The sequence below is a fragment of the Mercenaria mercenaria genome, chromosome 15 (assembly GCF_021730395.1).
Source record: "Mercenaria mercenaria strain notata chromosome 15, MADL_Memer_1, whole genome shotgun sequence".
In the NCBI taxonomy this organism is placed as follows: Eukaryota; Metazoa; Mollusca; class Bivalvia; order Venerida; family Veneridae; genus Mercenaria; species Mercenaria mercenaria.
In genome coordinates, this window is record NC_069375.1 from 63323744 (window position 1) to 63340943 (window position 17200).

Sequence of the window (17200 nt, forward strand, 5' to 3'; positions counted from 1 at the left end):
TTTTTCTTTGAGATAGTAATTTATAACTAAATTCCTCTCTTTGATACACACATCCAAATGAACAGCTTGCTCTTACATACGTATGGGATCTGAATGTCTGTAAAGAAAAGTAAGAAAATATATTATTAGAATGTGGTAAATTGTGCTTGGATTTAAAGTAGTGGACCCGTAATGAATTTCGGTTATTTCCGTGCGATTAAGTATTCTCCGTATTTGACTTCGGCATTTTCCGTCTGGTTACTCAAATAAGCTTCATCAACAGCCTGGAAATGCCGAAGTAGTATCGGGATATTGCGTAATGTCACGTAAATTGCCGATTGTCATTACGGGTCCATATGAGCATACTCTTCTTAAGGAACTAGCAGAACTATTGATTTTTAAATCCATGTATAGATATTTTTGATCATGAGACACTTTAAGTAACAACATTAATATCAATAACGGAATCTCGTCTTTATTCAAATAACTTGCACATATATTCTTGTCATACAACTATATGTCATTTATTTATGACAAAACGCAACAATATTAACATCCATACAAAAACAAAATATACTTTTATCAAAGAATACCATAATTGTCCAACTTGTGCTTTCAATCATTGATGTATATTTACAAGTGTACACGGGTGATTTGATAAAGCACGTCAAATATTTTCTACAAAACGCCGTAATTTGCTCAGATAACTAAACTGCCGTTTTATCCAGCGTAGGCATGTTTTTTTTTGTTCCGGCCTTGTTAACGCGAGGGAACGTACGTATTCCGAGAAAGTCTGTTGGTGATATGACAGGCAACAAACATGTGCTTACACTATCCTGGCATGAAACGTGAAAACAAAAACAACAAAGTTAAATGAACATAATGTCAATTAGCAATTATTTCCTGCATTACCCGCTAAATGATGCAATTTATGGTCTATATGCCTTTGCATTCCGCCTTGGAACGCATATGTATGCATGAGTATGTTAACAGAACGTGATCATGTTATCGCGCGTTTACTCTTCTGTTAACACTCCAGTTTTAAACTAGACTATTCATTATCGAGCAGTTTTATACTCTTCCATTAGGTCCAACAACAAATCTTTTGTCATTTTCAATGATCATCGACCGTGGACTTGAGAATGAGTTAAACCTGGAGAGCCTGTAACTGGTCGTTGGGCTTGCAGTCCCTCTTCTTTTCTCTCGCTTGAAATATTTAGCAATTTTCCCACTGCAACAAAGGCACGCCATTATCTTTACTTGGCGCCTAAATTTTCGACCTGTAGCACAGTAGAGGAAGAAATTGATACTGTGGTTCACATACATCAGCAGTTCGACTATTGTGCGCCCTAGTGTCATTTGTGCATACCGTTTGGCATCATCCGCAACTGAACCAAAGAAAGCGGATACAATTTGCAGCAGATTCATTGGCAATGTTGTAAGCAGGAATGTAAAAGAAACAGCCAGAAGCATTATAGTAAGTTTCTTGTTGCTTTCATTTGATTTTCTAAGCTGAGACTTGTTCACGAAGCTGTTATATTTAGAAGTAAGTTCGATATGCTGCATTTGTGAGCGGCGCCTTCTCGCGAAGAGAACTTGTCTAACAATGAGCGAATTGAGAATAGAGATAACATAGAAAGGTACGAAGGAGTATATGGCTGCATCAACCCAAGGCCAAACGTCTTTTACGAGAACCTGATGTTCCATGCTTGCATCACATTTTGTATTGTTATTTGATGTGTACTGCAGCTCCACTGTCCAGATAATATGCATGTTTATGCAACAAATGATTGTTACTATTAATATAATAACAAGTCTGGCTCGATGCACATTGCACATGCGCGGGGCCCGGAGTGGAAATTTCACAGCTATAAATCTCTCTATGGTAACAGCTACAATAAGCCACACAGATGTATCACTACTCACGTACCCAAGAAAACTCACCAGTTTACACATGGAGTTCGACGTATGCTGTGCATCTACAGAGAACTGCCCCACCCACATACGCAAAAGTCCTACATAGAGGACTAGTATATCCATAATTGCCAAAACTGCGAGGTAGCTGTACGTGCTTACTTTCAGCATACTTTTAGCCATTATTATGAATGACAGCAAGTTGCCGATTGTACCCAAGGCCAATAAAACAGGTGGGATATATAAAGATAAAAATCGATTGGGCAGCATATATTGCGGGTAATCTCGATACAGGTTCTGTTTCCATTCATCATGGTTCCCGGAAATACAAGCCTGTTTTAGCTGAAATAATAGATAAATGAATACTTAATATTTCATTAAACAACATTTAATGACATATATATTAGCTAAGAAATGTTGTAATAAGTGAAAAAGAAGGAAGAACAGATTCAAAATGCACGTTTCACATAATACAAAATTTAGATATATTATTATTATCATTTCTATTATTTAGCAGTATAGTAAAACTATTAAATGTATTCATGTTTGCTATTTGTATTGTATTGCTGATAGGTTACTTACCTTTGAAAATAACTCCGTTTGTTTTTCAATTTCACTAATGTTTCCCAACTCGATCATAATAGATGTTACGTTAAGAGAACAATCTTCTCCTGACGGTAGTTCAAACTTGTGTAAAGCCATGGTTTTCTACGTTAGAAGTCAATCTGAAAAACAGAAATTTTGTCAGTGTTGATCCTTCTTAAGTAACATAGCATTTCTTCATTGTTATTTAGACTATCAGCTTTCTTGGAAAGCTTATAATTGTAGTCATAGTTAAGAAAAGTGAGCTGACAGAGCTATCAGCAGTCGTAAACATTGAATACCAACGCTTTAGTATGTTAATCAGATAGGTTAAATCAGAGATGAACGCTTAGTGCCGTCACGTATACTCTATGTTTTGACTATGCACTTGTGCATTTAGCCACATTTCTCTACTTAGATACTATACATCTATATTGAATGAGAAGCTATTTAGTATGTATTTTATTTGATTATAACAGAAAACGTCATATTGTTTTTCTTCAGTGTTGACCTGTAGACCAGTGATTATGTAATAGCCACTGCTAGTTTACCAAGGAAGGCAAACGTAACACGTATATATTAAAAAAATACAGAGTTTAAGGATGACCGAGCGTTTTTAGGATATCCGCCATTTTGAAACATGTTTCTTCTAATATTTCTTTCTAACAAATTCTTTACCAACAGTTAATTAAGAAATAGTTTGTTCCCAAACGTGGTTTATCGTAAAATAACCCGAGTTTTAAGTTCTTATGTGTAAGAATATATCACGAAGGCCGTAGGCCTGAGTGATATATTGCTTCGAATAAGAACGAAAAACTCGGGTTATTCTACGATCAATCACACTTGGGAACTTATTATTTCGATTCTATCACGACATGCTAGAATCAACAGTGTTAGAAAAAATGGTAACTACATTTTTTTCTTTTTACGACCGTGTTATGCACCTGGATCGGATGACGTCATTGCACGCGAGTGGTTTATTGTAGAATAACCCAAAATAGATTTTGCTCTATATGTATATAGGTTATTTGCTGGTCGTGTTAGAAGTAATTAAAATATGGCTAATAATGTACAATTTAACCAAACAGATTCTACTTGTTGTGGATTTTTTCACCCTTATTTTTGACTTGCATTTGCCTAAAATTGATGTAAGATACATGACAGATTGATACAATGGGGTAGGCGTCGGTAAATTCAAATATCTATTAAAGGAGATCAGGCTGGTTCTGATATATTTCTTACTGATATATATACATGTATATAACGATAAGCTACAATTGAAAAAAAAATCAACATAGCACTTTATGTTATCTAGGAAATATAGATTAAAACAAAAAGAAATAAAAATATCAAAATTCATTAGTTTGTAAACGATTTTTCTAAATCAATCCCTTAGATGGATGGTGGCACCAACATTTTGTCTTTCCGTTTTGAAGCATTTTGTTTGTCATTAAAGCCGCATAATATCTTTAAAATCTGAATGTCAGAATTTTTCTTGTAGATTTAAATACGTTTTTGCCATTGCAAATAAAATGGGTGGGGTAATTATTTCAACAATTAACAATGAAAGAGTTAGTGACATTTATGCTTATATAATACTGATATCCCCTTGTATTCATAGTAACATGTAAGACCTGAAATCCCTATAACATTAAGTTGGATATTATATAATTTATAAACTCCCTCCATTTTTTTTTCAATTTTACAAAATGCTTAAACAGTGGGTAAAGAAAATGCCCTGTCAAATTACAACGAGCTGTGCTTTTTCTTCTCTTGTTTGTCTTAGAAACAAATGTTTTTGAAACTCACACAGTACGAAAAAATTCTTAACGTTAGAAATATATTCAACATCCTTAAATGTTCTTACTGCTTAGTGTGTCAAAGTCTGAAAGATTGATATAATTTAAAATGTTGATTTCCAAGTATAATTATAAGACGTATTTTATACAATGAGTCAGCTGAGTTAATTCTTTAAGGCAGTTCATTAAGCACATACATTAGCCGCGCCATGACAAAACTAACATAGTGGGTTTGCGACCAGCATGGATCCAGACCAGCCTGCGTAATTTCGGTATCACAGGCTTGAGAGAATTGCACAAATAAAAGCTTTTATATTTCCTAAAATGAACGACGAGAGTGAGGTATTTTACCGACTACTTGTTATCATACTTCACTAGAAATACTAATTTACGACTGCATAATGTATTGCAGTAATTCAGTTAATTGTGCAATATGTGTGATGTTAAAGCGTGATTAGTTTGCTCAAATTTGATTTTTTTGTACAAAAGTGATACAATATAAAACTTATTACCACACTATATTTGAATTTTGATACAATTAAGGGTCCAGTCGAACACGTTTATTTATTACCTTAAACAAATCGAACATTTAAATTTACACCCTTTTGTATGAGGAATCAGAATCGAAAACAAAACAATGATGTTGAATTTCAGTGGGTCATACGTTCGGAAATGTATCAGTTAAATATATTTGTTAATAATAAGCTCCTGGGTCCAGATTATGGTATGTTGAGACGCGTCATTCCTATTACTATTAAACTGATCAGGATTTAAAATCTATCGAAGTGATTGTAGTACGAAATATATATTAATGCACTTGCATCTCAAAGACTCTCTGTAGAATTATTCCACATGGGGCTTAATTGCCTTATCTGAACGTTACAGCGTCTTATGAATCATTACTCACTGAATGACTCATTTATACAAATCAAGAATGTTCGGAAGTCCAAATGCCGTATTCAGGTTCAAACGTAGATACAAAATTAAAACTCGGGTTGCCAAATCAATCATTATAATATGAAACTAGGATCAGTCATCGATGATATTTCAATAGTTTAGATGTATGTTCTTTCAATAAGAATTTGACAAATATTTTCAAAATAAATTTACAACCTCGTTCACCTTAGCAAGGACGAGAAGTTGAAAGTTCATCTAATAATATAAACAGTTTCTCGTCACTCGCCTCAAAAGCCATAAAAATCTTCAGTTTTATTTTAACAAAGCGGTGATAAACACCTTTATATTGTATCATATCAAATAAGTAATTAATTTAAAAATTTAGATTGTTTACTTCGTCTGGTTCTGATGCCACCGCGTTAAGAATAGGTCTTGGTTTGCAGCGTCATTTAGTATACTTTAGGGGTACATTAAGAAAGTAACGCAGCCGTATACATCCATGTGTTTTTAAAACTATTTGTGTTGTTAATGTATATGGGATAACGCTTAAAAGAATACTAACTCTATTAGATATTGGTAAGAACGCAATCTAAATCAATATCTACAAATAATGATTACATGTACATGTGGAAAAAAAATGCATTGTGGATATTTGTTTGTCAGTGTAAGATCGAAATATATTTCACCGAGTGAACACCATATGAAACATTATCACGAGTGGCGAGGGCACGAGTGAAAATGTAAACTCATGGTGTTGATGAGTGAAATACATATCGTTCTTAACCTGAACAAATATTCCTTTTATTTCATGTATTTTCAATGGTTTTAACCATCATTTACAAATTTTATCTGTGTAACACCACGTGCAATACTTCATGACGTAATAATGTTGTAACGTCACGATATCTATAACAAAACCTATGATGTTTCCAGATTGATTTTACATTCTAACACGATCCAAAACAATTGCTATATAAACATATAGCGAAATCGCCTATACATGAATCTACGATAAAATATGGTTGGCTGTTACATTTCACCCCCTATGATTGTGGCATAAGAGATTCTACTTCAGTTCCATTACATACCAATTATTTCAGGGCCAAACGGTTGAAAACAGCATTTCAAAAACAAAAATATGATAAAAAGTCATACTGACTTATGTGCAGGACCGTAAAACACGTTTCGATCTCTACGAGCGAATTCAATTAGCTTAATTAAGATTCAGCAGTGACGTCATAAATGTATGACGTCATAATAATGTGACGTCATATAAAGTTAAGCTCGTAACTTGTAACACAGGGTCAGCTCGCCTAATTTGATGATTCTCTTCATAATTAGTTTGCGAGCTGTTTAGATTACTAAATTATAAATACTTCTAAAAATTTTGATAAATAGAAACAAATATCTTTATGTTCCATTGGCTATGCAACTCTTTCTAACCATAGGGGGGTAAATTGTAACAGCATATGACCCGAATGACGTATTACGCTGAAAATGTAGTACTGTAAAATGCGAAATATTTGCGTTGTTAGAATCGAAATAATAAATATGTTCCAATAATTTTATCAATTAATAAAACATGGGCAGCCGTTTGGATGCGAATGATTAAATCACTCGTGCTACGCACTCGTGATTTAATTATTACGCATCCAAACTCCTGCCCATATTTTATTAACTGATAAAATATAGGAACATATTTATTATTTCTTAAATATATTACGATGAGGCGTATATAAGAATGTATTTATATTTACATAAAAAAGATATTTTTTTCAAATGCTTTGAAGCATCAATTTATTTCACTAATACATGAATATTTACTGAAAAGCACGAAAAACGAGAAAGAACTTTTATAAGTTTTAAAGTAACCAATTTTTAAACCGTAAGTTTGTTGAGTGAATTCTACACAAAACGCATACAGTACAATTCAGATTTTTATCTTGTAATATATATTGTTTCAATGTTTATTTGTCCAGCCATCTGACAGTTTATGCATACTAATTTACATCTGTTTTCATGTGAAAAAGTGTTCTCAACCAAACAGTAACAACACAGTACTAACACCTATAAAGACAGTACTAACATCTATAGACACAGCACTATTATCTATAGACACAGTACTAACATCTATAGACACAGCACTATTATCTATAGACAGAGTACTACCATCTAAAGACACCTGTCCAAACATCTATAGAGACAGTACTAACATCTGTTTCCTAACAAACACCACCGTGCTTAGTCGCCTAAAGATATTTTACTTGGTCTAATCAACTTGAATGTGGAGAGCGTTGATATAAAAATCATTAAGGACAAGCACTTCTTGTTTCCTAATGTGAGAAATATCTGGTTCATTTAACAGTGTCTGGTTACATCAAAATGCCTATAGAGAGCACTTTAATTCCCATAATAAATTATTCGACATGTCATTGCCGTAAATGTCTGTCTCGTCTGCATCGTTAAGAGTATTATGAGAGACCTGTTATGTTTTGTACTTTCGACGTTGGTCCTAATTTTAAAGGATAACTACTTTACTACTAAATGTAGAGGTTTTTTTTAAAATACTATACAATGTAAATTTCAAAATAAATTAACCCTTATCATACTGGACACGACTGAATCTGTCTTTGCGACCAGTGTAGAGTTTGATCAGCCTGCACATCCGTGCAGTCTGATCAAGATCTGCACTGTTTGCCATTCAATCAGTATATGTTTGGTAGCAACCCTTTTAACAGTTAATGGTATTGTCCAAATTGAAAGACGGACAAGTTTATTACAGAAATTTCGCAGGGTAAGGGTTAAATCAAAGCGGCTCAAGAACTTTGGGCCAGTTGAGCAAGATTGCCACAAAGTTTATGACAGTGCTCGAAATGTTAGTTAATAAAATTAACTTCTTAAAGTAATAAACCCTAAGTCTATAAATGAGCTTGAATGTGCCCTAGTCTTCCTCAGTGCCAATTGGTATTTGCGCTTTTTTCCAAATGCATTGAAAATGCTGTTGAGTCGTAATTTTCCCTGTCATTATAACAACATTACGAAACAGAGAGAATCTTAGCATTCTGGTACTCAGATTTCATATTAGAGCACAAAAAGGACATCAGGAAGTCTCTAGATAAGCTAAATTTACATTTGTGTCCGTGATAAAATTGCGTTAATTGAGCTTCACTTTCTCTCCAGTTTCTAATAAAAACTCCATCACCCTGTCGCATTCTTAAGATTGTCACAAGTGCCTAACACAGCTTTGCAAATTTTGTAGAAGAACTTACCAGCTTTTGGCTATTATTTTATCTGAAAAATGGATAATCTTGATTTCTTGCGAATAAAATGATTATAGCTGTTTAATTGTTTCCGCCGGGAAAAATGTCTGACCAGTCTTCCTAGTGCGCTTACATTAGATATTAATAATCTATTGTCCGTGTTAGGGATGCTGCTGATTTGGTTTTAGAAAACAGATGGTGAAATATATTTTCGGGTGAGTCTATTTATTGATTGCGTGCAGCCGTATTCTTTGGAAGAAAATTCGCGGAGACTAAATGTAAATTGCACTTTTGTCACGAATTACAAAAATTAGTAATCAACAATATGTGTTCTGAATTTTAGACAAATGTTTCAACACGTTTTAAAAGATAGTGCAATCAAATTCAGCCGCAGATTCACATATACCATCTCAAAAACGCTTACAGGGGCCTCCATGCAAGCCGAAATGTTAAGGTCTACTTGTCCACACTGTTGCGTGTTCAAAACCTTGCTTGAAATGTAGGTTTCTTTCATGTCGGGGAGCATCCAACTAGCTACCAGCATTGTTTTTTCTAGCCAGGCGACAAAGGAAAGGGGCTGGTACCTGAGGCTTCATTTCATCATCAAACCGTATGACCTAAATTTGCTAAGGTGTTTACCCAATGAAATCTAAGAACAAATCCAAACCTTTCTATCAGCATTTGAATCGTTAGCATTGTTTAGTCCCTTTGTATCATACAAGGCCTTCTAGATATTATTTGTCGGGAACCCTTTAGAAAAAAGAGAGAAGAAATTGAACCGGATCAACTGAGAAGTTCTTTACATTTGCATCATTGATAGAACGAAGTAAGACTTAAAAACGATTGGTGAGTCAACAATACATCATAATACCTTATTATTGCCAATCGCGGCTTCACAAATTGAACATACAAAGCGTTATGGCAAATTTATTTTTCTCGGTCACATTCATTTAAGAATTTGTTGCAATACTTTAAATTTTACACTCACATACTTTTGAAATGGTTTAATTATTAAAGTTATGAGAACCTTTTCTCCCCTTTTATTTCAAATTGAAAACTATATTCAGCTAATGTTTTCATCCAGAAACTTATGAAAAAAAATTCTCATGCTTTTGTTGTCATATTAAATGGTCAGTTGATTAAACAGCAATGGTTCATAAGAAATGGGGATGTGAAAAAAAAAAAAGAAAAGAAAAAAAAAAAAAAAAAAAAAAACAAAACAACAACAAAAAAAAAAAACTCAATTCATGTTAAGCGTAAGTACCTTTTCTACGATGACGCACACCTTCCTAAAAACAAAAGAAAACAACAACAGCAAAAAGCAATCCCAACAGCAACAGCAAAAAAACCCCGGATGTTTTAAAAGCACTCTTGTATATTACTGCCAGAACTAAATTTCTTTTAATATGCATGTTTCCTGAAAATGTATTAGGATATTAGGAAGCGTAAAATAGATTTAATTGATGGTTTGAGGAACTTCATCAACGGCTATTTTCTACCCCTTAAATCGAATTCTATAGAACATTACTTTTTTGTGATATTTACTGGATTGAGAACAGCTTTCATCTAAGCCGCCAAAACGCTCTCAGATCATTTATTTGTAATTCATTTGTAGAGACTATCCCAGATTGCTATTTTTGTTGCGTTTTGTTAAGATAATATATATCCAGTAAGTTGCTGTTGTCGAAAAGATTTCAACAGAGATAATTTAAAATCTGATTTCTGCACAATTATGTTTTGTAGTTTTAATCAAATTTACATAAGCAAGCATAAAGCTGAACAGAATTTATTTGATATGATTATATTTTTCATTAATTGAAATTGTGAAGCCTAGAGATTCACGTTTCCTTATACAATATCTAATAGCAAACAATTGTAAAAAAAGGTTGCGTCGTAAAATATAAAGCTGTTTCTGGATTATAAATGAGCCGTGCCATGGGAAAACCAACATAGTGGGTGTGCGACCAGCATGGATCCAGACCAGCCTGCGCATCCGCGCAGTCTGGTCAGGATCCATGCTGTTCGCTAACAGTTTCTCCAACTCCAATAGGCTTTAAAAGCGAACAGCATGGAGCCTGACCAGACTGCGCGGATGCGCAGGCTGGTCTGGATCCATGCTGATCGCAAACCCACTATGTTGGTTTTCCCATGGCACGGCTCAAATAAATCATTTTATTTTAGAGACTTTGTGTTTGAATGCTACATTTCTTGCTTGCAATTAAGATAACGCTTTCTATATACTAGCAGCGTTATTAAACATTATACAAAGTGGACCTGGACGAAGTTTGTAAAGTCCTTTCCTTTTTACTGAACAACATTTACGTCAGATTTCTGAATGCGTTTTTAGACAATTAATTTGTATTTCCATGGGGACAAACTGTACACCCCTTGTAGCAGATTTGTTTTTGTATTGTTACTTTAAAGAGACTTTATGTTGAGCCTTTCTCCAGAAATTACTGCATTTAATAGAACATTACACTATCTGGATGATACTCTAAATAAAGATAATCCATGCGTTCTTTTTTCTCAGTTAGTGGATACTATTTATCCCTGGGAGCACCAGTTAAATAAAACTAACAATTCGGATACTGCTGCTTCATTTTTAGATTTACAGCTCTCTATTTATGATAATATTATTCACACAAAAAAAATTGACAAAAGGGATGATTTTGAATTAAGTATTGTAAATCCCCCATTTGGAGGGGATGTACCTCGGGCTACATCTTATGGGGTATATATTTCTCTGTTCATTCGGTTTGTCAGAGCGTGTAGTCATGCTGCGGAATCAATATATTATTACAAATATATTTCTTCAACAAGGCTACCGTTATTACAAATTGCGTAAATATTTTGCTAGATTTTACTATTGTTATTCTAAATTTGTTTTTAAAATTCAGTAGAAATTTAAAGACAATACTGCGAAAAGGTATTTTAAAACCCGATTTTTATGGGATGTGGTTTACAAACTTCGTAAGATGTTAGATCATAGTAATTTGCCAACCGTATTTGGTAAAATTATAAAACGTTTTATTAAAACAGGCTACGCACAAACTGTTTTGAAATACACCGCATGTTTAGTGTTCACCCCGTTTACGGTTTGATACTACGGTTCCTTCTTAGTGTGTGACAAAAGTGAGGGAGGAATCTTTTCCACCTAGACTTAGCTGTTTTTATTTGTCTCCTGACCTGTTTCGATGGGCCCTAAAGGGTGTTTCTCTTGATGCTCTGTTTTCTGCAAAGGCATTGAGTACATACGTTTTTGGTTCTTAAGGTTTGCTCTTATATAATTATACAGGAGCATATTTGTCTTTTACATGCCATGCCGTTTATTTCCATGCCTTTGTTGGGCGGTTACTTTTATTTACACTGTCCCACTACTTTTGAACATGGTGGGAGTAAGAGTAAGGTTGGGTGCGCACTATAATCCCGTTTAAGCTCCCCAGTGGTGTTTTTACCACTGACCAGTCCAAGGCGGTGCCCCACTGTGTTCCTTTATTTGTTTGTCAATGTATGTTTGCTTTTTGTGTGTGTGTGTGTCAGAAGTGTGCACATTTGCGTGCTGTTTGATATTTATCCTTGTTTTTCATTTAAATGTGATAAGAACTATTATTGCAATAGTTAATTCAAATCTAAAATAATGTTTAAATGTTTGAAACATCATTTATATAAAGATTTTTTTTTGTTTTGAAACAATCGTTTATTTCCTTTTGTCTCCTTGTTTGTGTTGGGTTAAACTTCACACCGACGTAGTTATAAGGTAAAATGGTCATTTTCCTGCTTATCATGGCAACGAAAGACACCATGTACAGATACATCACAAGCGGGTATCTGGGTAAAAAGATTGTTTCACATTCCAAAAGACCGCCAACTATAATCAAAGAATGCAAATTGATTCCTGTCACGAAATGTGCAACGTCTTATGAATCTTTTTTACAAATAATGATAGCATTCGATAACAAAATCAGTGTAAAATCTGACATTGTAATAAATCATGCAATTTCCGCCCTGTCATGTCTCTAACTTTGGATGAGAAACTATGTAGGCCATACCGCTTGTAATGTTCAGAATGTAATTCGGGAGATAAGATAAAATGTCTCTTATCAGATACCTACGTAATTTATGGAAAAAATCTAGTCTGCGTTTAAACTAGTGAAATTACTGCCATGAATTAAATTAAAAATAAAAAAATAGATAAAAAAAGCAACAAAAAGAAAAAAATCAAAAACATATGGTTAACTATATAATACATAGTAAAGATGGTAAATGGATATTATTTAATTGTCTTAACATATAAGTGTTGACTGCTGCCTTATATTTTGAAAATATTCCCCCACTTTGTGTCCCATTACACGCCCCTCTTCCTTTTTTTATCATGCCCCGCCTTCCTTTTACTCCGGTTCTATTTCTTATCCTTTTTACTAAAATGCACTTTGTTGGTGAATATTTGAAGCACACCGTTTGCTGTATATTTCAATATCCTATTTTCGGGTGGTCTGAATTGCGATGTGTGGCTCTGGTTAAACTTACTGAGCTTACTGCTTCCGGGAGTTCATTCCTACCTTTTATTATATACCCGTCTTCAATACAGCCTGTAGTTCACTTGTTCTATTCCTATAGTATATAGAAATATTCAATCGCGGGACTACCTGTCTTAGCTGCGAATTTCCATACGTCAAAATGTTCATTGTTTCAATGAGTGTTTTAAGTTTATCTAGTATCTAAAATTATAGTCCATATAATATGTTTGTAGTTGAAAGGTCATTCAAGCAATATATTGATCTGTAATGATACATTAACTCTCGCGGAGTTTGCAAGACCGTATTCCACTCGGCTCAAGCGCCTTGTAGGGTCAAGTTCTAGCAAAGTCCACTCAAGCTGAACACAACAATGCATAAGAAGGTAATGTTTTAACAACCCGTTTTCATTTAGTTTTACCCCAGGTAATTAAGTGCAATATAGAGCATGGAAAACTTTTCGTTTCGTTTTGGTTTTAACGCCGTTTTCAACAGTATTTCAGTCATGTAACGGCGGGCAGTTAACCTAACCAGTGTTCCTGGATTCTGTACCAGTACAAACCTGTTCTCCGCAAGTAACTGCCAACTTCCCCACATGAATTATCAGAGATGGAGGACTAATGATTTCAGACACAATGTCGTTTATCAAATAGTCACGGAGAACATACGCCCCGCCCGAGGATCGAACTCGCGACCCCGCGGTCCGTAGACCAACTCTCTTACCTATTGAGCTAAGCGGGCGGGATTGTCATTATCAAACGATAATAAAGTCAATAATGTAATCAATCAAAACAAAAGTTATTCATTAATAAAACATTATCCCGAGGAAGAAAATTCCACATTAATTAAAATGATTGAGTAATGAAAATTGTTGTCTGTAAGATCTAAACATTTATATTGTAAAATATCTAATACAAATCTTAGTTTTTACAACATTCCACGAAAAAACTAAACATCTTCAAAATTGTGCCATGAAAACATTTATGCATTTTGTTCAGCTTAAGATACTAGAAATCGTCGTTTTTCTTGTGTTCTTTCAGAAACTACAAATATTGTTTATTGTTATATAGATTCTTATTCTAATTCAAACAATTAGTGCTCGGATAGAGATTTATAATTTAAAGGCTTGTGACAAAACCTGAAATACGCGGTCACTTGATTTTTCAGTAAAATGCTTTCTAACAGTCCTTGGCGTATGAAAACAATTTAGTGATATAAATAATAGTCGCATAAATGTCGTGCAAAGCACATGCCGTGCACGAAGATGTCAATTTCATGTCATGTCCCTTCAAGCGTTCGGTGACTTTCCCTCAAGTATATTATTTACTTTTTATTTTTTACAATGTGGGGATGAAATGTTATCAAGAATTGAACCTTTTAGCTACCGCTGTACCGTTGACTGTATTTCTAAATATAAACGTTTAAGACATGTAGAATGTTCTATACCAACGATGTCTTGCTTCAGAGTTATAACTAAAAGTTTGTGACTTTTGTTCACGGAAAGACTTTACTAAAAACATCCACGTTTGTAGATAATATATATAAAACATAGCTTTATACGTACTAAGTAATTTATTCGCGATTGATTCGCAATAAATTGTCCTAAACTTCTGGCTAGTTTTTTGGCGAAATTCAATTGCACGTTTTAATTTATTTCATTAGATAACCACGATAATTATTCCTAGCTGTGCTATCAAAAATATATGAAGAACCGAGTTCTGTGTAATCATGCATTCGTATTTAAGCTTAGTCGTACTTTAAAATTTAACGGGTAAATACGTTTTGATTCCGATAAGCCTATTACACCTACTCAACATATACCAATTAATTATAAAGTAAGATGAACTGCTTTTTATATTTATGCTACTGCCAGCATTTCGCTTCAATGTTATCAAAGCAATTCATATGAAATAGCAAATATAATATCTTTGAAATGTAGAAGAATGTTCTTCAGAGATATGTTGTAGTCTTAATTTTTATTTATTGTCTCTTGCGCAGTATTGGCGTAGAACAGCTTCAAGTTTTTCTGTAAATCTCTTAAATAAATAGTGGAAAACAGTCGCTTAAGCTGTTTGTCTCAAGCGTGCTTTGCCTTTTTACAGTCGAGATTTAAATCAAATTAAAGTCTGAAATTACAGTTATAGTTTAAGTAATAAAGGATTCCATAAATGCGTATCGTTATTTATTGCGCGTTTTTATTCCGGACTGAAGCGTAAAAATTGGGCTGTAGAGCAAATGTATTATATATAACATCAAAACATGTAAAACATAATGTATTAATTTGAACTTTATTCACTTCCTACAATTAAAATAGCAAAATTTGATGACCATGCATTTACAAGTGCGTGTGTTACTTATTTCTTAACTGGTCGGTAATATGTTGAATTAGAAAATAACATTGTTAATAGTTTATTTCAAGTTTTCTTAAAACGAAGCGTCGTTCATTTTAAATTTTGATATACATGTCTTTATACGTTTTTTATATGAACACCAATATTATCATGGAAATATAACCAGCTTTATTTCTGAATACTAACTTTAGACTGAAAACGTGATTTTATACAAACCTTTTGCAGTTCGAAAAGGAAAGGCTTTATATCCTCCGTAAATGTGTGTTATCCATGCACACTTTGTCCTTGTTTCATTCAAAGTCCACTTAAAAGTTAATATTCACTCACACCCTAAGCATTCCGTTCAAATATAGAAAAATGACAAGGTATTTCTTCTTAAATACTACGTTTTTACGGTACCTTTTTTCTTACAAAATCCCAAATTATTTCAAAGTTTTTTTTCTCCTAGTGCATTTGTTTAATTTTTTTCTCTTTTTTTTTGCTATTTAATCAATCGACAGTCCTGCTTTTCACTGTATTGTATTTAAATTAACAATATATTGTTCCGTATCAACTAAAACATTTTATTTGATAAAATAATTTCACTGTCACTACAAATAAATGATTTACTTTTTTTTCAACAACAAAATTATTTTTCAGGAAGGAAAATCCGTTCAACGGAAACTCTTTTATCATTAATAAGATACATGTTCATATCTCGTCTATTGTTTAAGACTGCTCCGGCTGTGGCTTCTCTGATACATTGTCACGGCGCCTTAAAGATGTACAGCGCTACAAGCAATGTATTGGCCACACTCTGGCCGCAGTGTTCAGACAATATTGGGTTTTTCTCTCTCATTTTTTTCTTGCATTGATCAAGAAATATGGAATTTTGTAATAAAAGAAAAATGAGGCGAGAACAGAATTTTTATTAGAAAACTTTTTTTGGTGACTATAATAAAACAATATTACTTAATCTTCATTTCATCGGCATAGTTTCAACATAGTTTCATCATAAAATGAATAAATTGCTGCTAAGTTTTATTTTCCTCTTTCAGAAAACAAATTCAAGAAACTGCTGAAACATGACGCCAATATAGAAGATTTAAAATTGTTTAACCGATGAATGTCTTTTGATTTTGCATTTTATTTAAATTCTGGAAATATAATAGGGTTATTATAACAGTAGCTTGATCTGGGATGCAGTATTCGGCTCGACTGGATTTTGCTAGATCGGATCTCACGAGGCGCGCAAGCGCCGAGTGTGATCCGACCTTGCAAAATCCACAAGAGCCGAATACAAAGTCCCAGATCTAGCTACTGTTATAATGACCCTTTTATTATATACATTTACCATTTTTGATTCTTAGCACTTGTTGAATGAAATCTTCAATGTTTATCGATATTAAATGGAATTTAGTGAAGTTTGTATTTGCGCTATTTATAGAAATGTGTCGGGTCATGCATATTAATAAAATAGTCCGACAGCATACAATACGGAAGGTACAATACGGAATTTAAAAGGTGCAATACGGAAATTTTGTCTGTCTGTTCATATTTAATTGTGAAATACAAGCCGATTCTTTACAGAATTTATTTAGGTATATAATATATGTTGGTATAAATTGAATTTCAATGTCTATGAAATATTGAGATACGACAGAAAGAAAAAGCGCACGTGCAGCATGTAATGAGAAGTCATACCGTTACTACTGAATCATTGATCTGGAGTTGATTTTCTTTGGGAATAGAAAAAGTCAAATGTCAATTTAAGTTTGCAAGGCATTTCAGTTCTAATTTTTTCAGTCTTTGAGTTTCTCTGATTCAATCAAAATGTAAATCTGCATCATAACTATTGTCTTATTCACAGAATATCTACAAATAATTGTTGGCCATTGTGAATAGGCTTTAAAGCCTTCTAAAGA

General features: G+C 33.5%; 1 protein-coding gene across 1 annotated transcript; it reads right to left on the reverse strand.

Annotated features, from left to right (window-relative positions):
* Positions 1-415: 415 nt before the first annotated feature.
* On the reverse strand, positions 416-16078 carry LOC123556638 (probable G-protein coupled receptor 139). The gene is made up of 3 exons (XM_045347526.2): positions 15513-16078; positions 2476-2618; positions 416-2235 (listed from the first exon to the last, which is right to left on the reverse strand). The coding sequence occupies exons 2-3, from the start codon at positions 2593-2595 to the stop codon at positions 1051-1053; spliced, it is 1305 nt and encodes a 434-aa protein (XP_045203461.1). The 5' UTR covers positions 2596-2618; positions 15513-16078; the 3' UTR covers positions 416-1050.
* Positions 16079-17200: the final 1122 nt, after the last annotated feature.